Source organism: Haliotis asinina, chromosome 2 (assembly GCF_037392515.1).
Source record: "Haliotis asinina isolate JCU_RB_2024 chromosome 2, JCU_Hal_asi_v2, whole genome shotgun sequence".
Classification (NCBI taxonomy): domain Eukaryota; kingdom Metazoa; phylum Mollusca; class Gastropoda; order Lepetellida; family Haliotidae; genus Haliotis; species Haliotis asinina.
In genome coordinates, this window is record NC_090281.1 from 41823558 (window position 1) to 41848621 (window position 25064).

At 39.3% G+C, this 25064-nt stretch overlaps 2 protein-coding genes across 4 annotated transcripts in view; one reads left to right on the forward strand and one right to left on the reverse strand.

Moving 5' to 3' along the window:
- Positions 1-18427, reverse strand: part of LOC137273715 (cubilin-like) — a 62320-nt gene extending 43893 nt beyond the window's left edge. The window contains exons 1-20 of one of the 3 annotated variants that reach the window (XM_067806518.1): positions 18345-18427; positions 15359-15503; positions 14915-14951; positions 14501-14539; positions 13506-13553; positions 12994-13050; positions 12291-12533; positions 11330-11422; positions 9930-10217; positions 9651-9743; positions 9210-9434; positions 8666-8755; positions 5571-5822; positions 5080-5181; positions 4657-4926; positions 4367-4456; positions 3943-4212; positions 3561-3653; positions 3157-3450; positions 83-175 (exon numbers count right to left, since the gene is read on the reverse strand). In XM_067806518.1, the coding sequence (XP_067662619.1) occupies positions 83-175; positions 3157-3450; positions 3561-3653; positions 3943-4212; positions 4367-4456; positions 4657-4926; positions 5080-5181; positions 5571-5822; positions 8666-8755; positions 9210-9434; positions 9651-9743; positions 9930-10217; positions 11330-11422; positions 12291-12533; positions 12994-13050; positions 13506-13553; positions 14501-14539; positions 14915-14951; positions 15359-15454 (2773 nt within the window). In that variant the 5' untranslated portion in view covers positions 15455-15503; positions 18345-18427. Of the gene's footprint in view, positions 1-82; positions 176-3156; positions 3451-3560; positions 3654-3942; positions 4213-4366; positions 4457-4656; positions 4927-5079; positions 5182-5570; positions 5823-8665; positions 8756-9209; positions 9435-9650; positions 9744-9929; positions 10218-11329; positions 11423-12290; positions 12534-12993; positions 13051-13291; positions 13338-13505; positions 13554-14500; positions 14540-14914; positions 14952-15358; positions 15504-18326 lie in introns of those variants that run through there. The other 2 variants (XM_067806517.1, XM_067806519.1) reach the window with 2 other exon arrangements.
- The window catches only part of LOC137273720 (cubilin-like), a 493514-nt gene that overhangs the window by 79955 nt on the left and 388495 nt on the right, over positions 1-25064 (forward strand). The window lies entirely within an intron of this gene.

A 25064-nucleotide genomic window follows, 5' to 3' on the forward strand; every position in this document is an offset into this window, starting at 1 on the left:
ACATAAACTTATTCTAACAAAAAGTGGAACACGAAATGATATGGATTCAGGAATTTTTTAATGATATACCATGGATACTCACTTTCTTCAAATGAATAATCCAACACGAATCCACGTCTCACTATAGATCTGTCAGTGACGAAGAGAATTGCAAACTCTCCATCGAATGTGCTATCTGAAGCAAACATATTTATTATACAGACGTTGTACAAAAAATGTTTGGCGTGGTCTAAAACTAGACATATCACTTTGGGATGGAAGTGCAAATACAATCATCCAGATTATGCAGAAAAAGTTATGGTTTGAAACAATTTTTCGCACTCATGAAAAGCAAGAAAACAGAGATAAGTTCAAAAGAGCTCCAAAGTAAAGATAAAATCGACAATATCCGCATGTCAGCGCACGTAAAGTGTCCAGTCTAGTAAACGATTGTAGTAAAATGGTGTGGTGGAAACGGTGGTATGTTATTCGTTTAACAAACCGTATCAAGTGCCTTGAGATAGTGTCATAATGACAAAAATGCATGGCATTTCCTTAAAACAGTATTTTGACATCACATAAATAAGTGAAAAACGAAGTGTCACCAAAGAATTATGAAAACCAGATTTCCATTAAATGGTCCATCTGCTTCATTTGCCAATTGTCTTCATCACAGCGGAAACAGAGAATGACACAAATATTCCCTGATAGTTATGAGGAAAAATCATAACGAATGGCCAATTGTCTCACATACATGTTTTGCCCATTTCTACCCCACTCGAATTGAATTGGATAGTAGCGTGTTCTAATGGATATACACTTTTCCTCATAATGTTCTTCAATTTTGACTGTTTCTTTGCTGTTTTTTTCCAAGAGTCAACGATATTCAGGCTTACCATGGTGATGTTTCATTGAAAAACAACTAAACTCAATTTTGGTACTCTTTTCACAGCTGCAGACTTCTGGTTAGTCATAAACGGAACACCATTTTGGTTTTAAAAAACCCCTTGTGGTTAATTAATACCAAGCGCTTAAAAGTTGCTAAAAAGCCGTCTGCTTCTCTATCGCCCGCAAATGAAACCGCAGACTGGTTACGTAACTTTGTCGCCAGAGCCCTACAGTGACGTCATAGAAGGAACGATTTTCAGTTAGTTGTATAGAAAATGTGTAGGAGGCTCGTGATTTTGCTGATGTGTCGACGTCACCAAAGAGATGCCGAATTGTTGTGTTGACGTCAATTGCTCCGTGGGGTCGGGTGATGGTGTCACTATGCAAGGAAGCAAGGTTTGGGTCGAAGTGACACTTATATTGCAAGCAATATTATTTTGACCTCCACCTCACTTCCAAGAGTGAATTTGTTATGTTATAAGCAATGTCATGCAAACTCCTATTGTCCATCAATAAAATACATATTGAACAACCAGTGAAAAGTAATTTTGGTTTTGTAAGTTGGTGAAAACAAACTTAAATAGCATTCATCATAAGACAGGGCGCCACCAGTTTTGAACATCGTGAAAAGCAAAACTACGTTCTACGAGTAGTTAAATATGTATTTGAATCATTACCAAAAGGAGTTTGCATGACACAACGTGTAACATAACCTAAGCGAGGTCGGTGTCGAAGCGATAAATTTCTTCACTTGCTAAACTTATTTGGTTTGTAACGTTCACTCACCAGTATGTAGACGCTTGTCAATATACGTCTTTATACTTGGTCTCATAATCCTAATTACTTTATAATCATACTTGTATGGATTTTGGAACTTAATAAAAAGAAGCGATCTGCGAATGTATAACAGGAATGTAATATGTAGACATTTTATAGTTTGCCTATATGAATCATAATTCGCACGCACGCCATAGTGTATGTCGTCAACATCATTACACTTCAGGACGAAAACAATGATTCTGTTGAAAGCTACGACAACTTAATAAAAACAAAAATGCAAATATTAAAATTAATATCATAGGAGCAATGCCAGGCTATTACCCTGTTCGAGGAATGTACCCATCAATGTCCACAAAAACGAGTGATATATAATTCATCTGCAGATTTCCCAAGTGATGTGTCTTTTAACAGTCTAATTTACGAAAACGTGATGTATCGTTTCAGGTTTTTCACGTTGCTGTATAGTTTCATTGGTCACCCGTAACAGCACACCTGGCAACTAATTGCATAATGTGAGTCATTCTCTTAAACATGTTATTTAGTTGGCCAATAATGAACAATCAATCAATGAATTGGCGGTTAATCCTTTGAAAGAAGTGTGTTGTTTTTACATAGACACAGACACGACAGAGTGTGTTCAGTATAGATTAGTAAATGTACGTACATAAACACTACCTTTTGACAAATCCCCCATTTAAATCCGAATAAAACTAATTAATCAATCAGCGGTTTATCGCTTAATCCTTTAATCGATCCAGACACAAGAAATACCAAATGGGGGCCTTTGTCGGATAATCTAAGTAGCGTTACAACTAATTATACCTGTCATAAATTCATTAACTGACCATCAAGTGAATGATGACAAATAACGTGTAGGTTTATACCATAACACGGATTACAACCTAGCGATACCAAGTGATTTTGACAGAATTGTCTATGAAAACAGGGGTTGTAAGTCGGAAACTAGGCAAAGCAGGTCACTAAACTAAATGGTAGTAGATTGTGAGAACATATAGCTTTCATTTTCACAACATCTTTCGCGATTTCAGGTTTGTACAAACCTGTAAACAATATAGTTAAACCCCTGAAATGTAGATGAATACTGCACAGACCCTCATTTCTATACCTACAATTACGTCACGGAGACGCGCCGCTCTGATTGGTTGAAATTTCGTTTGCGGTTATGAATTGTGCACTGTTGACAAAAAGGTCGATTTAAGTTAATTAAAGGTCGAAATGAGTAGTTTTAATGGCGAGGTTTCGTTTATAGCGATGTCAGCAAGTGATTTTATATTTGTACCCTACTAGAGTATATGTGATCTTTAATGGAGAGAAGAGACGGTAACGTCATTGTCTAATGTCACACCCTACGCGATTCAACCTTAAGAAATGATGAAAATTATTTAGTACGTAAGGCAGGTAGTAGAGTACATGGGGGCATTTTTAGCTACAGTTCCTGTAGTTCTCTCATAATACTTGGTTATATTCAGAAACATCATCACGACTTACAATAGTACGTCCTTGGTGAGCTCATCCTGCCACACAATCTGCTGGTACCGGTCAGTCCCGAGGACCTGGTCTCCACATAGTCGTAGCTACATGACGTACTCAGACTGTAGGATGAGGAGTTGTAGTACGTTCTCTGAACGTCAAACTGAGAGTACGTGAGAGTGAACCTATAGGGAACTTGTGTTGGAGGCCTGATGATATAGGTGCAGTTCAGATTACTTCTGTAGAGACCTGCACTGTAAACGGGACTCCTTATTCTGCCACTGGGGTCAGAGTACACCTGGTCACAACGATCTGAAAGTGATACCATTGAATGGTTTCGGTAGGCATTCTCACTATTCTCATCACTATATATATAAAGAGTGAAAGAGATAAGATATAAATGAGGTAAAGAGTGAAATTACCTTCTTCAATCGTGTAAGACACGTTGAACCCCGGCCTACTGATCTCGTTGTTGGTATGGAAAACCAGCTCAAACTGCCCGTCAGTTGTGTACCCTGAGGATTTCAGACCACATCAGGTATACAATGTATGGGTCATTATACATAAAGAATATCAATAATGTAATGGGGAAATCAGATTGTGAGAGATTGAAGCAAGAATTATGTTAATGTTACAATAAACATGTAGCTGAATTTTCCCCGTGAGGAGTCATCACCTAAAATAGGGAATTCTGTTAGGATGCTGTTACAAAAAAAGCCTCTCATATTTCATACAATTAAACATGCTAAAGGAAATGTCAGAATGAAAATGTATTTGGAAAAACGAATAAAACGTTGTCCTCACAGATAACTGTGGTTCCTGCAGCAACAAAACCACAATATCTCCCGGAAGTGTAGGAACCGCCAATAGCGTATACGTAATCATTCTGACAGTTTGTGGAACTGTACGATGAGGGTTCAAGGTAAAATCTGTTGACAGTGACTGTGATCTTGGCCATGGTGTATGGGCTTGATAATGTATATCGGCAGTCAAGGTTGTTGTGATAGAGCCCATTGCTTGCCACAGGACTGAGAAGAGTGCCTTCAGTTGAGGAGAGTGACACAATGCAACCATCTGCAATAGAAATGAGTCACTTTCAGGCAGAAATGATAATACTGTTGTTGAAACGACGTTTTGCACGTCACGAAGTGATTGGATCCAAGACTGATTACAGTTTCTGCGTTGCTATTTTGCATACATGAACTATAACAAAAGTTGAAATAATCACCTGGAACTATGTTGTAATGGATGTTGAAGCCCATGTTTGTCTGACTGTTGTCACTGACGAAGGTCACGACAAAAGTGCCATCAAAACTGACTGTAAAAGAAATGCAGATGTCATTTTCGGAACAAAAGAAAAAATAAAATATGTAAATGCTAATATACGTTTGTACGTATTTGGAGAAAACAAGTATCAAACCTACTACTAAAGTATGAAGGACTGTTGAAGGTTGTGTTCATGAAACTGTTAGGTCAAAATATCCTAAAACACTAAAAACCCCGATACTATGTACTCACATCTGCGATTGCCGTACTGGTATCCACACAACGTCTCTTCGCCATTCATATCCACATAGTCTTTACAGAGAGACGTGCTGTTGTCACGGTCCTCCAGTTGGAACTGATTCAGGCTAAAGATGATTGTTTGACCCACGGCGTCATCCCCCTTTATTGAGAAGATGCAGTGAGTGTTGTCGTTATAGGAGCGACTGTACACTGACGTAGAGGCATAACCAGAGTTGCTGTTGATGTAGCCGGCATTGTTGGTCAGCGTTACATTGCATGAAACTGAAATGATTGCACTATTCAATTTCACTTTTTAAACGAATACATCGTAATGAAAAGTGCTATTAATATGCTGGTGAATATTTATTAACTCATCATTTGTGGGACAATATATCTAGATAATCTTCCCTAAACCAACTGTCATCTGTTACTTACCGGGTCTGGTGTTGAAATAAATATGATAGACTTCATTCGCTCCTGGGTCCGTTATAGCAGAATGATGATATCTCACTGGCAGCTCAGGTCCGACTGATGTAACTGCAAACATATGGCAAGTTACGATATGTATGTTTGGAGGAGAAGGCAAAACATCAGATTTGTGTCAATTCAAGATGTCTTCAACATGCTTTTTATGTTCTAAAAGTAAAGATTATTCTGGGTTTCATGGGCCAGTCATGAATTGTTAGACTGAGTATCCTTTCAGCTACACGCGATGGCATCAATCACAGGATGGTCTGCCCCATAACCGATAATACATAGGTCACCGCCATATGGTTTTGACATTCCTTATGCCAGTGTTGAACAGGAAAACGAACAAAACAAAAACTCATTCTTCAATTTTCTATAGCTTCTTTGCTTTGCACAGAGATTATACCTCGTTATACATACACTTTGAAAATATATTTCGACGCTTCTTTCGTACTTACAGTTGTGTTCGCCGTAAACAGTTCCACAGTACTGAGTGTCATTGATCTCAACATAGCTGCCAGTGCACGGATCGCTGCTGTTCACGAAGTTAAACGGCAGGTAGAATGGACTGAAGTACATTGTTATCACAAAGGGGTAGTAGGGCGGACGAATGGTGTATTCACAGTCCATGTCATGTTGGAGAGCAAGTCTTGACACAGAGTAAGAATCTATACTCCCTGACCTTGTGCGATATACTTTGTCACATGTGTCTGCAATTAACAAATATAATAATACGTTATAACGGATGGGAAAGGTCATCATGTGTGTTTTGTTTACTATAGATACTAACTGTAACAGACTCACAGACTAAGTCAAAGACCATGGAACATATACACTTTAATGGAGGGAGCATGAGACCATAACAAGTTGGGAGACTTTAAATTAAAATGTCAATCACAATGACGTCACGAGTCCAGAAGCCGGACAGGAGTCAAACGAAATGGTCGATAACGGGTATGTCCACCATCGGCATTGAGAACGGCAGAGCATCGACGACGCATAGAGCCTTTCAACGTTCAAGGAAGGCTTGTTGTTGTCACGGCAGATTCTCTCAAGTTCTGTTGTCAAGTCAAGTTCTATTAAACCCGGACTCATCTGTAAAAACAACATTTCTCCACCAAACCAAGGGGATGTATTCTCAGTCCATGTCATGTTGGAGAGCATGTCTTGACACAGAGTAAGAATCTATACTCCCTGACCTTGTGCGATATACCTTGTCACATGTATCTGCAATAAACAGGTATAATGATATGGTATAACAGATTGGAAAGGTCATCCTGGGTGTTTTGTTTGCTACATATACTACCTGTAACAGAACCACAGACTAAACGACAGACCATGGAACAATCTGTCAAAAACTATACTAGCCACGTAAAGAAACTGTGCATTGTCAGACTATTATTCCAGTTGATACGTATGGTAAAGATGTCCAAGGTACATGAAAAGTTTAATGGAGGGACCATGAGACCATAACAAGTCGGAATTGAAATTGAAATGTCAATCACAATGACGTCACGAATCCACAAGCGGGACAGGGGTCAAACGAACATGTCACAAGGTCAATAACGAGCATGTCCACCATCGGCATTGAGAACAGCAGTGCATCGACGACGCATAGAGCCTTTCAACGTTCAAGGAAGGCTTGTTGTTGTCACGCCAGATTCTCTCAAGTTCTGTTGTCAAGTCAAGTTCTATTAAACCCGGACTCATCTGTAAAAACAACATTTCTCCACCAAACCAACGGTATGTGGACATGATTTCGGCACCACATTTTGTTAGCTTGTCGTTGACGTTGTGTCAGAGAAGGTCGTATGGCGTGACGTCGTGGTCTGATCCCGTGATGGCATAAAGGTTGTTGAACTGTTTTGGGGTGAATACGGTGAAACCATGGGATGGCCCGGGCTGTCACCACTACAGTCTGAAACCTGTGGTGAAGATGGGTCACCCTTATCCATCTGTCCTGTCTTGGCGTTTTAACACGTGGACGTTCAGAACGTGGCCGATTGATGACGTGAATTGTCGTCTTGTAGCATCTCACCAGTGCAGAAACGATGTTGAGGTAGCAGTGGAAATGTGCACCCTCTTGTTGAGACATTCCCCATGGACCATCCCAATGACCTCATGGCGTTCTGCAGACGTTAGCCTTGGCATGCTAAGCGTATCAAAACCCGTTTAATGTTTTGAACGATCAGGGGTCGAGCTTTCCAAAGTGACAGAATTGTGTGGCATTCATTTGCTCTGTTTCCCATTCCCAGAATGCACATGCAACAATGTCTTGTATGTCTCAGGGCCGAAACGACTGACGTCACGTAACGTGGCACGTTCATGCATGTTGGACACATCTCACTAATCTTTGCGTCTACAAAGGTTTGATAAATTTAGATTTTGAATTTTTGTATATCAGGTGCATATTCATTAAGCACTAAATAGATCCGAGCTAGGGCAAACAAATGTACTCTGCTATGTAAATGCATCTGATTTGAACATGCCGTTAACCACAATTACCTGAACACACCCATCATCTCAACAATTAAATACTCACCATGTCCTCGGGCCGGATGCATGCATGTATCAGTGCACAAGCAAAGTGGTGAATGGTAAACGCATATTTACGGATGTTCACTTTTGTAGTATGAAAGACCCAGCGTTTTGGAGTATATTCTTACTCCTCCGCCTTATGAAGAAGTGAGTAGACATGCTGAAACGCTATGTCCCGCAGAGTACAGAAGTTGACATCCATACATATACACCCTTTATTATACAATGGATAGTTTCCTCGCCATCATAAAGCCAACAGATATTTTACGTTGGGGTCATATACGGATTTCGATGCAAATTAGAGAGGTCACATGTAAATATTAGACTCTACTTTCACAGCGGGAACAGACATGGCATTAAGGGTTGGTCATATTGTCCGAATTGACGGCCGTGGGTACAGTGCCGTTAGAACTTTGAGATCTGACGCCAGAAAATTCATGCCTGGTCATGATAGAGTAGACTACAAGGGAAAGATGGAAATGCAAAGGCTTATGAAGATACCAACATCAGTTTCCCGACCAACTGAAATCTTCAGGAGAGGACGACACAGGAATCCAGGAGCAACATTAAAGTGCATTTGTGGTTAAAAAGGTAATGAAGGTTTCTGTTGTTCCACGCGTGTTTGTTCGTATTTTCTTATTTTTCAAACGTAATATGTGCTGTATAATTTTTTAAAGGTTATAAACCAGGAATGAATCGTATGATAAATAGGTTATCACAACCGTGTGTTTTGGGATGGTTTATATTCTGTGAATGGAATAAAGACTATGTATTTAGCTCGGCACGACATACAGTGATTGTTCCTATTGCAGAACATTCGCTTTCCAAAAACACACCCGCTTGATAACCAGTGTTTATGTGCATCAATTATAAATATCATTCCAAGACTTTAAAAAAGTGGTGTTGGAATAATTGCAGTCCAACTAACCAACAGATGGAACCTTTGTGAGACAATACATGAATTGTTATCAGACACGGACAATATTATACTTGGCTAGCTCATTACATAACTTACAGTTGGTTACATGGTAGTCAACGTCCACACCTCCACCAGTCCCAATACTATCGGAGACGAAGGTAATATTGATCCTTCCAGCCAAAGGAACTAAACAAAAGAAAACCAATTATAGAACAATTAACATAATTTACATGAGGGTTAATAAGTTGCTATTTTTCATTACCTACACTCTACAGGTCTCTAAGACAGCGAATCGATATGTTCATGCATACACTCAGACAAACGTTATGGCAGGGAGCAATTCTATTTATCTGTTGCTGTCCTGAAAGTTTTGTTATTCTAAACTGGTCAAAAACGTAACATGCACTTTCCAAAATGTGACCATATTTTCTCGGGACGTCAGATGTATCTTCTTCTACAGATTTCACTATTTGCTTACTGTTAATATTCATGGGACAAATACAAAAGTTAATGTTTTTGTGTTATTGAAACTTGGCATCGTTCCATTCTCTACACTTGATTTGTCATCGTTATCATATGCTAGCATACAAACCATCTGCATCCAAATGAAGTCTTGGATGGACATGAAATCATTACTCACATGATGTCTGTGTCAACCTGTATCCACAGAAACGTTGCCCGTTAATGATGAAGTAATCTCCACAAGGTACATCAAAGACCTTGACTGTGAAAGTAACGGTCTTGAGAGAATCTCCCAGGTCGAGGTAGTAAATACACAAGGTGTCTGCTGAATAGGTCAGTCCACCATCACTCACAGGGGTGCGGATTGTACCACTATTCTGGTCGAGGTCCATCACACATGTGTCTGAAATATTCAGATATTATGATCCACATTTGTATATCGACATGTGATGCATGTACGTATCTCTGATCTAGAGAGAACACTACATACATTTCTCTAAAAGCAGATATGGTTGGACATAACAATGGACTAAATAAATATCGAGCCCATGTACTTTGTGTATGTATATTGTGTATTACGTTTCCAACTTGCCCACAGGTTACTTTGAACGTTCCTTACTGTTCATGTAAGCGTAGGTGATGTTAACTCCTCTCCTCTCAGTAGAGCTATCACTGTGAAAGGTGATGTTCAGGTCGCTTTCAAAGATGTTGACTGAAAACAGAGGAATAAAATACTAATATCCATGAGGTAACAACATATATTCATTCTTTATTTTTATGGAATGCATGTCGTGGTCACAGACGCTACTGTATTATTCTCTAATGTGTTTATTGAAGCAGCACGGAACGTCACGATGGTGCCTTTCACTAATTACTGTTCCAATCGAATTGTACTCACATTTGTAAGATACGGGTGAAGAGCTCGTTCCACACATTCTGGAAGAGGAGTAACCGTCAGTGAGAATCTGCAGGTAGTCATAGCTGCAGGAGTTGGAAAAATAGTTGCTGGAGTAGGAATAATGTCTCTGCACGTCGAACTCTTCGAGAGTGATGTTAACAACCCACGGACCACTTGCTGGAGGCCTGATGGTGAACACACAGTCGAGGTTGGGAGAGTAGGTGGCACTGCCATTGCCACCAACCTGGATCTGTCCTTCGGTGTCTGTCAGGACCTGGTAACAACTGTCTGTAGAAGAAGAGATTTGGCCATAAAAGTACGTCTCTATGTTCAATTTCAAATAAGCGTGAACTGTATGTCTAGTAAAGGAGCAGCTCCTACAATGCAAGTTAAAGAATTACGGTAAATGTTGTGCGTACAAGTGCGTGTGTAGGGGTCACAAGGGAAATAACGCAGGCAAAAAGTTTCTGTTTGTTTACATTTGGACGCTGAATTTCTTCTGTAGTTAGATTCATTTGGATGGGCATAATCGCGTTTTTAAGAAAGGAACCAGCCTAAATGCTCAAAACATAGATTTCAACTTGTCACTTGTGAAGTGCAAGTCACTTTTAACACGAAAACGCTTCATGTTGTCTTTTGTCATTATTTGACATCTGAGGCAACGGCCAATCAAGCAATAGCCTTCATTAGTTAACTCTTGTTTTTCTTTTCTTATCCGGCGTTTGATGAAGAGCTCGTATTCGCAACGGAAGTGTTGTATTCCAACGTTCTAGGCATGTGCTGTATCTTGCTCAGATTTGTCGTTTTGAGTCTGCTAGACTCTGCAGATTGTTTGCAATTATGCAATATCTTGAAGATGTTGAGAGTTGTTAAATAACGTAATTATCGTGCCTTTCCAGCAAAGGTCTGCAACGACTAAACTATATACGACGCGCGATCAGAAAACGATACAAATGCTGCTATTTTTATGCTTCAATTTTCGACACATTATTTCTCAAGCTCAAGCAATTTAGTTTTGTTGAGTTCCAGCCTCACAATCCACATTTAGTTTCACCGTTTTACTAAAAATCTACAATAAATGCATCACACACTACAGGAAACAAAATATGCAAGAAATATTTTGTGCCTTTAAGATTGATATCAGTCCCCTAAAATCACACTTAGATATTACAAATTAAAAAAGCAATGTGAAATTACAATCGCGAGTTAAAGTGACTCCCTCCTTCATGTTCCCTGCAAGAGACTGTTTTGAGACACTACCCATTTGCTTGCATATGACATAATCATAAGGACATAACTCATTGTACTGTTTTCATTTATTCACATATTATGTCAGGTACCCAGCGTAAATGTGTTTACAGATAAGGCAGACAAGCAACTGTAAAATAGGAACTACTTACTTTCTCGAATCCTATATGTTGCAATAAAACCAGAATACTGAACTGAACCGTCAGAGTGGAAGTGTATTTGTAAGTCCCTACCCTGTGGCACAACTGAAAAGAATGATGTATGAATACCTAGAATTGGACACATTTCATGCAAATGTAACTATTTTCATACAAACCACGACAAATCTTACACGTGTTGACAAATATTTCTTACGAATGTGCAAAGGGCTTTGTTACCTCTGGTTGCATTCATGTAGACTAAGTTCTGCAGGCCACATGTATTCTGGCTACATCTAAAAGCAGCAGTTTAAGAACACACAAAAACACATAAAACACACTAAATACCATTACTAATATACTAAACAGCAAAAGTAAGGCACGTTTCGAAAAATGAGGTTTATAATAAAAGTAAGCTTTCATGTTTATGTCTTCTTATTAAAAATAAAAGCAGTGTTGGGTTTCTTTTGCTTTTCAGTCGGCACCTAGACTCACACTGATGGTCAGTGTCTACTTCTCTGAGTGAAAACGAAAGGCATCTGTTATGGGGCGTCACTCCGACTGAACACCAAGTATGGTGGAAATGTAACAGAATATCTTTCATTTCAGAGGATATTTCTATATTTATGTCAGGGAATATCATTGTTTCCATTTGCAGAAATCAGGAACTTAAATACAAATACATGTTACAATCTTTGATATATGCGGTTGCGTATTCAGTACTTCTTGAAATGACAGAACGGATATAACTTAAGTACATTTGGTACCTGACAAAGGTCACACGATGGACAATTACAACTAATCCTTTTGCTTTTCAGCTGCTTCGTTTTACTGTTAGTAGCTATGTCCATCAAATTATTGATAATCTTTGGGGTTTACATTGGATTTACTTTCTGCAACACTGTGGGGAAGTAGATATTGTAGAGACGTTTGGAAAAGTGTAGTAGGTGTAATAATCAGTAGGTTGCTCACGTACAGGAGTATGACAGAGGTGTGGACTTCTGACCGCAGATCTTCTGACTGTTGTAGGAAAATCTAACAAAGTCATATCTGCAAGAGGATTCACTTTCCAATTGGAACAGCTGGAATGTTATGTGAATTCGGTACCCTGCTTGTGGTGAAGGAATGGTGTAGAAGCAGTCAAGGTTGTTAGAGTACAACGACCCTGCTCCAGGGCTGCTAAAAGATCCTTCTGTACTAGTGAGGTTTTGGGAACAATCTGTAAGCGAATATCTCGATATGTATTCTATGCTCTTTATTAATGACCCTTGATAGGTTGCAAGATCAACACATGTACCAGATAATGCACCATGTTATAATAACTAAACACTAAATGGAAACGACATTTCAAAACATTAACTGAAATTGTGGTATGGCACTTACCTCACAAAACATTGAACATATGAAATATGCATCTGCCCTTCACAACTCTAATATGTTTCTTGACCTTACGGTATTCCAGAAAGGAAGGAGATTCATTTCCTCAATAACAGGTATTTGTTACGAGATTCTGGTTAGAACATCATAACTAATAGTTTAAGTATGATGCTTTGACAGATAACTGCTGACACTCCTTCGTGTCAAACGTTTCTCAAAATTTATGATGAGTGATCCTCGTTTTAAATTCAAGATATATATGACGTCACGGGTTAGTTGCTATGACCAAACGCTATACATACCAGCATTAGGACTTAATGAAGAATTCCAGGATGCAGTACTACTTGTTGTCGTTGGATCTAAATGAGGGAAAAATGTTATAGTAATCAATAAAAGCGAAAATACTTTTATCGGTATATTAGCTACATTGTTGTACGTCAACATAAGACCTGGATGAAGCCTAGCGTGATGCCGAAAGTAGGTCTAGACATACACCAACTTAAAACACAAACTGTGTTTAACATCAATTGCCGGCTGTAGGTAGCTACATACAGTAACTAATTTATGCTCGTGCAGGCAAGTCGAAATTCTGTAACTTACATGATGTGTATGGGGATGTGGTTCTGTTATGCCTTGGAGTGTCGGTACTAATGATTTCTTGTGAAATCAAGAAAAATATTTATGTAACTAACCTAAAAAAGGTAGTTCATGTTCAAATATCAGTTCATACGAGTTCTCTGATTACAAACAGAAACAACATCATAGTCCTGAGAATACTACGGTAATAATGAAGTATGTATACGCCATTACTTACAAGGATTATAGGTGGTGGAGGGCTGGTGTGTACTCCCAGTCGGTGGATCTGGAACAGTGAGGAGAATTATAATCATATTACTTCTAATAATGGACAATTCATAACTTTACTGATCTCTTTATCAGTGAAACAGCATAGATATGTGTATTGTTCACGAGAGTTTCCAGCTTTGACGCTCGTTTCTCAAAATTCTTGATTAATGTTCCACGTTTTAAATTCATGATATATATGCCAGTGTTGACATGTCAACTGCTGTGACTAAACACTATTATCTAACAAAAATAGGACTTGGTGACAATTTCCAGTATTCGTTGTCGGTGCATCTTCGTTGGTTGATTTGTTTTTTTAACGCTACACTCAGCCAATATTCCAGCTATAAGGTGACGTTCTGTGAATAATCAATGCTGGACCAGACAATCCGGTCATCCAAAGCATCGTCCTTCACAACTGGGATACGATGATATGTGTTAATCAAATCAGCGAAGCTGACCACCCGATCCCGTTAGTCGCCTCCTGCGACAAGCATGGGTTACTGAGGACCTTCACGGGTCGGTGCATCTCATCGAGACATCCGATCAGGGCATACCATCACACATTACTATGACAGAAAACAAAGCAAAATCACATTTCTTGCTCGACTGTCGGTTCAATGAAACGAGCATATTTGGCCTAACTGTCACGCAGAGAAACATACATGTGTGCGTTTTCAATTGATTCTCACCCCAACCTCCAAGAACGAAAGAAGTGTGTGTACTCAACCTACATAAAGTGGTTCACGTCACAGTATTTATTTATCATTCGACACCGTGTTTTTCTTTCATATGTCGTTCACATACATCTATAATGTCAGTATTTTGATTATTTATAAATCCTTTTTAAGAAACAGGAAACAGCGAGTGTTTCTGGCCCAATTGTGGCATGTTCATGCAAACTCTCTCCAATAAATAATTCTGAAACGATTGTGTTTGAAATAGACCTACAACGTGTTTACTTACAAGGTGTAATAGCAGCAGATGTAGTCGCTGTTGTTGGATCTTGAACATGAAAAAAATATGATGATAATATCTCCCAATATACCTCCAAATGCTAGATGAACAACCAACGAACAAGGGCAGTTACTACAATATACTGTGCGTATATGGTTATATTTATATTATCTCTATAATAACATGTCAGGGACCCGTGGTGCAGTTTAGGGGCATGGTCACGTAAAGGAACTCGTTTGTAATGTTGAAACACATAACAAAACACTCCCCACCAACACACCTGTGCCCCTACATCATTGGACTATATCAAATTCTGGGTGAAAATGTAGAAAACCCCAAATCTTTAAAACATTTGTGAAACCCAGCCACACGGCTGGGAGATGATACGAATCCTACTGGATTGAAGTAAAGGCTTATACTCACAGTAAACTTGTCGTTTCTTGCGTAGGGAAGATATTTTCTGTAATATCAGGAATGAGATGACAGCTCTTTTCAACATAAATAAATGAACGACGGAACATGTATATTGTACTACGATTGTATGTCAATGCAATTTTACCTGCTGATGACAAATTTATACATGCATGCACACACGCATACACACAGAGATACACAGACACAGACACAGACACACAGACAGGCATGCAGACAGATAGACAGACACGCACGCACACAGGCGCCAGCGCCCGCACACACACATGCACGCATTGCATGCACACATGCACGCACGCGCGCACGCACGCACGCACGCACGCACGCACGCACGCACACACACACACACACACACACACACACACACACACATACATACATACATACATACATACATACATACATACATACATACATACATACATACATACATACCAGCCAGCTTAGATGGTTCAGGGGTTTAGTTTCACATAAGAGCACAAGCTCCAACCAAACCAGCACTGCGGCCACGCCGCAGGAGCACAGCTTCATCTCAAATGGAAGGTGTGAAACTTGCAGCTATCGTGATTGACAGTCGATACTGAAAAAAATGTACAATGCGATGGAAACATCTATGGCTTTTGTTTATGGAAGGTCTCGGCATCCAAACGCGCACCGTAATTCGAGTCCATGTTTGGATCATTTGGGGTTATTATCATAGCATTATAGTAAGTAGTGTGAGGAAAGGTACTACCAAGCGATATCGGTGTCAGAGATAGACCTAACGGAATTGGACTCCAGTTGTGAGGCACCAACGATTCGAGAGTCCAAATCCAGAATAGACAATATAGAATGTGTTTTGAAATGCTATGCACTATTTGCCCCGAGTTTTGCTCTCTGGCAAACGGGAGAAATAATACCGATTTGCGTTTGACGAGGATGTAAAGTTAACCTGCTGTATACTGATGAACGTAATTACAGTTAGGTATTTAGAGCATTATTTACAAGTAGTATATAATCCAGTGTATTGAACATGAAAGGTAGAGTGCGTGAAATCCAATCTACGGCAAGTTGTTAAGAATATGTGTTATACGTACAAATATGACCTTGAAAAATCACGGTACCCGAAAACCTCCCCAGCTTTATTGATCCAATCACCCCCCACGCCCCCCCCCACACACACACACAGACACACACACACACATAGACGAGACTAATATAACTATTTATAATGGGGTCATGTGTTAAGCATCACAGTGTGTTTACCACGGGAATATCAGAGACTAACTCAAGCAGATCACATGCAGCACGTCACGTTTTTCAGTCATTACAAAATGAAGCTGTGAGTGAGTAAGTGAGTTCAAAATGACTCAGCAATATTCCAGGTATATGTCTGTAAATAATCGAGTCATGACCAGACGATCAACTGATCAACAGTATTAACATTGATCTGTGCAACTGGGAACCGATTACAAGTGTCAACCAAATCAGCAAGCCTGATCAACCGATCCGCTTGGTCGCCTCTTAGGACAAGCAAGGACAGCTGAAGATCATTTCTAACCCGGATCTTTACGGGCATGAAGCAGCGAAAAAAGCACATGACGTCAAGACAAATATGAAGGTAGCAGGTAGAAAGGCATTTTTTATATGGCAGAGATAACAGTTTCTTTGTAATCTCACCTCCATTTATACATCATGCCGAATGAACTTGTGGGGTCGACATATCAAAAAGCCCCCATTGTGTAGCATAGTTGAACTATTTCTCAAACGTGTTTCTTTACAGACAGTGAAGTTTGGTAACAGTTTGAATGCATTGTATAGGAGACCATTCAACGCATTAACTGTGAGACGGTTGAAACTTTTCCTACAATACCCTACACAACCTTAGGTTAAGAGAAAATGTATTTAAATTCCTGGGACTGATCTGCACAGTGTAGTTTAGAAAGGACTGGTAACTATCTTATCAGAGCGTGCTCATCACTAGCCTATTAACGGTCTGTCAGAGCTAACTCTCTAGTCACAAGCAAATGGTCACAAGTCACAATGCACAAAAAAGTCAGGAGTCTTTTTCGTGCATATTGTACACTTACTGGCCTGCGTTAAAGCATCGGAGTACATAGAACTGATGCTGGCAACTTATGGACCTATGATCAGAAACAAGTGCTGTATAATATCCATATATATACTATTAACGCGACACTTTGGGCAAAAGTTACATCGTCACAAAAAATGCCACAAAAGCTTGGGGTTTGCTTTACCAGTAAAGTGGTTACCGAGTAAGTAGCTATTACCAAACAACAATTTGATTTCGAATAGTTTTCTCAACTTCTTTCAGCTCATACAGCCTTCTCTATGACCATAGATTGAGCGCAAAGTTTCCTCTTCAAGTAAACTGTTGTTTTACTGAACATTGAAGAAATTGAAGAAAAGATAATCAGGAAAACGACAAACGTGCATGGCAGTTTACAGTAATGCGTCGACCAGACGATGAGAGGTGAAGACCAACAGGTCTTTGCCAAACTGTTTGACTGTTCAAATTGAATCTTTTGCACTAAACGTTGACAGGGTAAATTTAACAGTACCTAAATTAATCCAACACGGACGGACTCTTCAGTAAAACAAAACCGAGTCAAATTTTACATTTTACATTGAGGTCGCTTTACGCACTGAAATGTAACCAAACAAAGAGTTCCAACTGAATTTGTTCATGAGATGGTCATGGTAGAATAGAGAGACAAACCTACTGTGTTTTGAACTTGGACGTAGTGTAACAGAATCATATTAACCGCCATATCATATTTTCATCCAGTTTCTGCTCAGTGAACCCAACTGAATTGTTTCCGTTAAATCGACAGGAAATATTCAATGACGTGGCCATTCACGTATTGATACAAAATGTTCCAGAGGCATAAACTTCCAACATATTTTTGTTTTCTGACGGGGTCGGGTTTCTGGACACAGCTAATGTATCCCACAGAAAATGTATCCTACATTCCAGCATAGTATGCCTTAGACGTGATGGTCAGGCTACCGCGGTAACTCCCCGTTCATGCTGCACGTTTCGTAATACTTTCATAATGTGCAGTTTGCACACGGATTGGTATTATGTTCTCAAGAAACGAGTAAAGCAATGGGTCCCGTTTGCTTGATAATTAACAAAGCGTTTAATCGTTAATGTATACGTCAAGCTCCTAACACATTGAGCCTCGGTGCGCTGACCAGTGGAGAGTATTGTGTGAGCGACCGCAAAACAAGTTCAGGTTTATCAAGAGTTATCAATTAATCAGGTAATAGCAAAGCGACCCGGATGGATGAATGATAGAGTTATCATTAAACACTGTACAAATAGAATGTTGTCAAACTACATGGACACAATGCATGTGGACATCACAAGATGTAAACTGCTTCTATCTACGAGACTCACAATACAATTCAGACTGACCCGGCAGAGGAATCCGCAGCCACACACAGCTTGTTACTTCGAGAACTGCCGGTAGAACCGGGTATTGCAACACTCCTAGTCACGTCTCGGGTCAGCGCTTCCCAGGTAGGTCGGTCGTGTCAAGGGTAGATACATCCGGATCATCCATGAAACAAGCTGGGGCGAAAACAAAGAAAGTTGTGGCTAATATCTCTATTGTTAGAGGTACATTGTCAGGAGGAAAATAACCGTGGGCAAATTGAGGTCTAACCTGAAGCTGTCATTTTATCTAATTTCTTCGCTATTTCTAATAATACTCTTTTTTTCAAATTTCTAGTTTATTTTTCGTTGTTTCGTTTACTTTAACGAGAAAGTAACTGAAATTCTAGGAAACAGCTGAAATAACGAGTTAATAATTGAAGCATCGACAAAATAATGAATGAATGAATGTAGTGAGTGAGATTCTGTTTTGCAGATGTGTATCAGGTGTTTTGTAAAGTTTCCATTCGAAGTGAGAAAATGACATTATTAGTTATTCCCACAGTCAACTGTTTCAGTTAAGTCATAAATGTCTCCGTCGTTAAACAATGACAGCATATCATTGTCGTCAAGCATGGTTTTTGACATATATATCAACATCAAGTTTATCAATTGTGAAGGAGAAGATTTTAGTCCTTTCGGTCATGAAAGATTCACAGTGTAAGAGAATATGTCAGTCATATAGTAATAGCAATATAGACACCATTGCAACAAAACACTAATTCCCCTGAGGAGGGACCAGATAAGCACAGGTTATGTAATCCTAACAGCTCATTCCCAAAGGAAGGCCGGTCCTAATGTTTTTGACTGCTGAAAGTCAAAATAAAAGCAAGTGTGTATGTATGTGTGGATGTGCGTGTGTATGCGTGCATATGCATGTTCAGTTTTCATTTGAGAGAGTTGAAAGAAGTATTTTGCCAAGGCTTTTTCTGTAACATAATGACCTGCCAAGGCTGATACTGAAATCCTCGCTCAATCACTGACCCAAGACAGACACACCGTTTGTAGAAGATATTAATTTACATTCCGAGGTACGATGCGTGTTAGCCGTTTGAGGGAGTTGGTAATCATATCGTATATTGTGGATTGTATCTGAGTGTTTTGCGTCAACAGCTGAACAGATGTGTAAATCCTGCTATGTTTCTCTTTCAATTATTCTCAGATTACTTTTTAAGTAACCATACTTTATAGTGCTGGATAGTCGTTTGTCGTTCACTGATTTGAATACACCATTTCATATGTGTATTTCGTTTCATGACACTGACAAAAATACTGCTTTAGATCATAACTCTCTAACATATGGGCAATTATGAAGATGGCTTTCTTGGGACATATTACAAAAGCAGGACATATATATATACATTGTGTATAATACATATACAACATTCAGAAGTCTCTTGACGTTGGCTTTGTTCTCATGTGTTTGACGTTTTTCCTCTGCCATACCACTTAAAATGTTTAAGAGAATTTAAAGAAAAGAATTAACAGTTTTAGAATCTTTCATGAAGCTTCTCGTTTGTGACAACTGGAGCCATTCGTTTCCTTCCCAGGAGACTCGAGGTAGAATAGGCACTCAGGAACCCTGACTTGCGACAAAAGGCGACTCTGCTTGACGTAAGAGACGATTAACAGGGTCGGGGGTCAGACTCGTTGACTTGATTGACACATATCATCAGTTCCCAATTACGATGATCGATGCTTATGCTGGTGATCACTGGACTAGCTATTTACAGACCGGCGTCATATAGCTGGAATACTGGTGAATGTGGAGTGAAACTAAACTCACTCACTCACTCCTTCCCAGGAAATAGCCCTCCCATCGGATAGTTGAACATCAGCTGGATGTTTCATTAAAGTAAGACGCTTCAGTAGTTTATGTAAATGTACGCAAAGACTCTGAGTTTAAAAAGTCAGGTTTATTGTTGAATCCGCCGACTGTTATTGTTTCCATCATGTCCTTTCCCAAGGGCAAGTACACCTCAACACATTTAAACTGTTGTCATGGTAGACCGACGAGATAGATAGATAGATAGATAAGACCGAATATATATATATATATATATATATATATATATATATATATATATATATATATATATATATATATATATATATATATATATATATATATATATATATATATATATATATTCACCTCCAGCAGTCTGCCGTTAGTATACACCTCAACACCTCAACACATTTAATTTGTTGTCATGGTAGACCGACGATATATATATATATATATATATAAATGTGTTGAGGTGTTGAGGTGTACTTGCCCTTGGGAAAGGACATGATGGAAACAAAAACAGTAATATATATATATATATATATATATATATATATATATATATATATATATATATATATATATATATATATATATATCAGACCAGGATGAAGATTGCGTTACACGTTATTCTGGGCTGAATGAGTTCTTTGTTGTGGCGATCCCACAGTGGATCTTACAGTGCACATACGTTCTCGGGTTGTTGCGACATACTGGCAACAATAAACGCACGGATGACTCAGATTTGCACCAAAAACATAGGTCAACCACGAAGTCACGTTGTGTTGACGTGTGTAGTTAGATGCACGGAGTAACTATTAATACTAGCCACAAAAAGAAACAGTGCAATGTCAACAATTTACATATAATTTAAAGAATATGACAATATAATATTTTCCCATGGTGTGAATATTGTGGTCATAAGATGGTAGAACAGTGATGTAGTGTGTAGGTAACAGGTTAATTTTGTTTGTATTTAATTTGGCACGAATGTATAGAGTGATTTAGGCAGCATGAGTGAGTGTACGGAGTGCAAATGATATGTGTACTACGTGTGTATGCGAAGTGTATACGTTTTTGAGTATAAGTATCAAATTGTGAATGTGTGAGTTAATGCATGTATGAAAATGTGCATATACGTCGGGTAACTCTAGATGGGTGTGTGGGAAGCACATGGGTGACTGAGAGGCACATGGTTGAGAGAGTTGGGCAGTGAGAGTGTTTCACACTAGATTGATGGATGTGAAGAAGGTCAAACAAATGCTATGTACTCCAACTTGTTATATATATTTGGGTAGCATTATGCTGATTTGGTAATTTTGGGTGTCTATGGTTTGCTTTCGGGGTAACTTTGTCGGTGAATGGATGTCAACCATTTTCTGTAGTTCACTGTTGACTGAAACTTAAGATTGTTTGTGTTTTGTTTTTCTTTTGGTTTTGTTTCAATGAATCTTCAGACTTCAAACTGCATTTATGACGAATAACAATGGGGAATTGACATTCGTTTCAACTGGATTTTTGTGAAAGAAACCAAGGACCTTATAGGTATGCATAATGACAAACAGAACGAGTATATCCACTTGTGAGCAGCCAGAACGCAGTATGAAGCTGACACCTGGTCAATTAAATGAGCACGGAAGACTTGCAGAATGGCCTACCACTTTTCCGCAACAATGCAGCCAAATCACGCACATTATGTGGAGAATATGTTACATGTACGTAGCTCCATTTTCTTCCATCCGTCAACCAAAGGCATAGATCCGGTGCATTGGTGGACCAAGGTGTTTTGCTATTGACGAAAGGCGATAGTGGCAATAGCTGTGTGAGGATGAGCATCATACTGTTGAGATTCCTGGTTACGAAATAACTGCTAATGTGATTCCCTGACTTACACCTTTCTGGTCATAGGTCATGTCAACGGCATAGACTTGAGCACAACGCTTCAAGACACGCCGATATCCGTCACTACAGAGACAAAAAATTGAAACGGGATTCGACTCGTCTGCAAAACCACAAATGAGGATAATGTTATCGGCACCATCATTTACATGTTAGTTCAGGTCGTATGGCTGCACGGCATGGCCTTATCTCGCAATGGCACAAGAGTTCCTGACTGGGGGATTCACAATTCCCGTAATGATCTGCCCTGAAGGTTAATTCAGTGACCATTGGAACTCTTGCGAAAACGGATGAGAATGAACTACCACGCACCACTCCATCACCTTACCTTCGCCGCTTCTCTTAAAAAGCCGTTACCCCCGCCTGATGCTGTCTTGTCTTGGTGTTGGGATGGGTGCATCGGTGACTTGTTCCTTTAAGTCTCAGCTGTGCTGAAATGTGGCGGTGATACGAGGGGCTTTCAAAACGTCTTTTCCCTGAAATACATCTGGCAACGGAGTTGATCTGACCATCAATCTGTCGGGATCAGGTGAGTACTTCATGTGTAAAATTAAATAAGTTAAAACTTCGATGATATGGAATATGAGATGAATGAATTGAGGGAACTAATATATCATGTTTTACGTTAACTTTGAAACAATGACAAAGTGTTCTTTGTCGTAAGGTTTGTTTTGATTTGACACATATCATTAAGGACACCTAACATCTAGCTGCATTGGGTAGAATAGACAATATAATCTGATACCAAATACCATACATAATAATAGTTGTCCAGAAACATCTACGAGGGGAAATCGACAGATTTGAGCCTAAAATACTGCATGATAAAAATAATTGCATGGCATTGAAGAATGATTTATAGCAACCACGGAAACATAATACTAACAAGCACATTTAGTTTCGGGTCATGTACCCTTGTTGAAACAGCATAAATGGAGAAGCTTTGGTACAGAGCAGTTATAAAGGTTTTTGGTCGTCGAAGCACACTGAACAGCGACTGACAACAGTGCGAGTAACACATTGACGTGTTGTCAGTGTGCTTCGGCGGGTCCCCACAAGCTTTATTACGTCCATGTGAATGATGTTAACCCTTCTTCAACATCATACAGTTATTTTCATGACGTACACATCAGAAGTACATTAAGCTCAAAGCGTTTTGACAGCCCCAATGCCATTAACCCAAAGCTTGCACAACAAACCACTCTCGGATACAGAATCAAATGTTGCTTTAAGATCAAAATAGGCATAGTAGAGTCTACCCTTATACAGACATAAATATTTAGAAACAATGGAGTCTAATATGAAAATGTTATCAATTGTCTGGAATTCTTTTGTGGAACGTGCTTGTTCTGACACTGAAATGTCATTACTTTCAGACAAAGATATTGCACGTAAATTTTGAAAACATGGTATATATACACTCCCATTCTTGTGAAGAGTTATTAGAACTCAATTTGTTCACATTCCAGGATATACATCGGTTGATAAAACAACACTACATAGAGTTTGGAAGAACTTTACACACATTATTGAAGCGTGTTTAAAGAAGTTTATAGGTGTGCCACTAAGACCAAGGGCCTTGCCGTTGTGCATTTCTGATACAGCATCCAAAACCTCTTGACAGGAGATTCTCGATCATAAAATTAATTCTCCCTAAGGTGAAGTATCAAGATCACGAAACAGTTGTTTTCAAAACAAGAAGTGCATTCATTAACAGTTCACGGTGTGGGTTTTACAATTGACCAAAGTCGTTTACTGTTATTTCCAGATATGGACGAAATCATGTTGTATGCGATACTTTTAGTAAATGCGGACTGATTATGTGAACATAGGACCTTATAGAATTTCTATGCATTTATGCAAGTGTCCTGTTCTCGGTACAGTTATTGGCATGGAACGCTCTCCGTCGAACTGCAGTCCCTGCAGTCAGACAATCCTGATCATACCAGCTACTGCGCCTGTTATTGCCGGTCTGACGAAAATTTATTGTAGTCTCGCCAGTATTCTTCCACGCGTTTAAGAGAGATGTTTCACTTATAGCGAAGATTGCCAGACTTACTTTCAGTATGTGTGGGTATGTGTTTTCTGGTCATGGGTTCCAGTCACAACGTAGGTAACCTAAGTTACTTCATAACACACTCGGAACTGAATATACTAGTATCCAAAAGAGTCGAAACAAAGGATTTAGTCTACCACACTCATTCCTCCCTTTGTTGTACATATGAACTTCACGATTCCATCATCTCCAGCAGTCTACCGTTACATATGCGTATCTCCAGCAGTCTACCGTTACATATGCGTATCTCCAGCAGTCTGCCATTAGATATGCGTATCTCCAGCAGTCTTCCGTTACATATGCGTATCTCCAGCACTCTACCGTTACATATGCGTATCTCCAGCACTCTACCGTTACATATGCGTATCTCCAGCAGTCTTCCGTTACATATGCGTATCTCCAGCAGTCTACCGTTACATATGCGTATCTCCAGCACTCTACCGTTACATATGCGTATCTCCAGCAGTCTTCCGTTACATATGCGTATCTCCAGCAGTCTACCGTTACATATGCGTATCTCCAGCAGTCTACCGTTACATATGCGTATCTCCAGCAGTCTACCGTTACATATGCGTATCTCCAGTAGTCTTCCGTTACATATGCCTATCTCCAGCAGTCTACCGTTACATATGCGTATTTCCAGCAGTCTACCGTTACATATGCGTATCTCCAGCAGTCTACCGTTAGATATGCCTATCTCCAGCAGTCTACCGTTACATATGCGTATCTCCAGCAGTCTACCGTCACATATGAGTATCTCCAGCAGTCTACCGTTACATATGCGTATATCTGCGTTTACACAGAACGTCCACAATTCACCACCACGTTTGTTTATAACTGTATCCTGAGAGAGTAAGATAAGAGAATAAGATTCTTTGTGGATAACAACTTCTTTATTACATATGATGCGACGTTTCGACATGGATCCTTATACCGTTGTCAAGCAAGAGAATAAAAT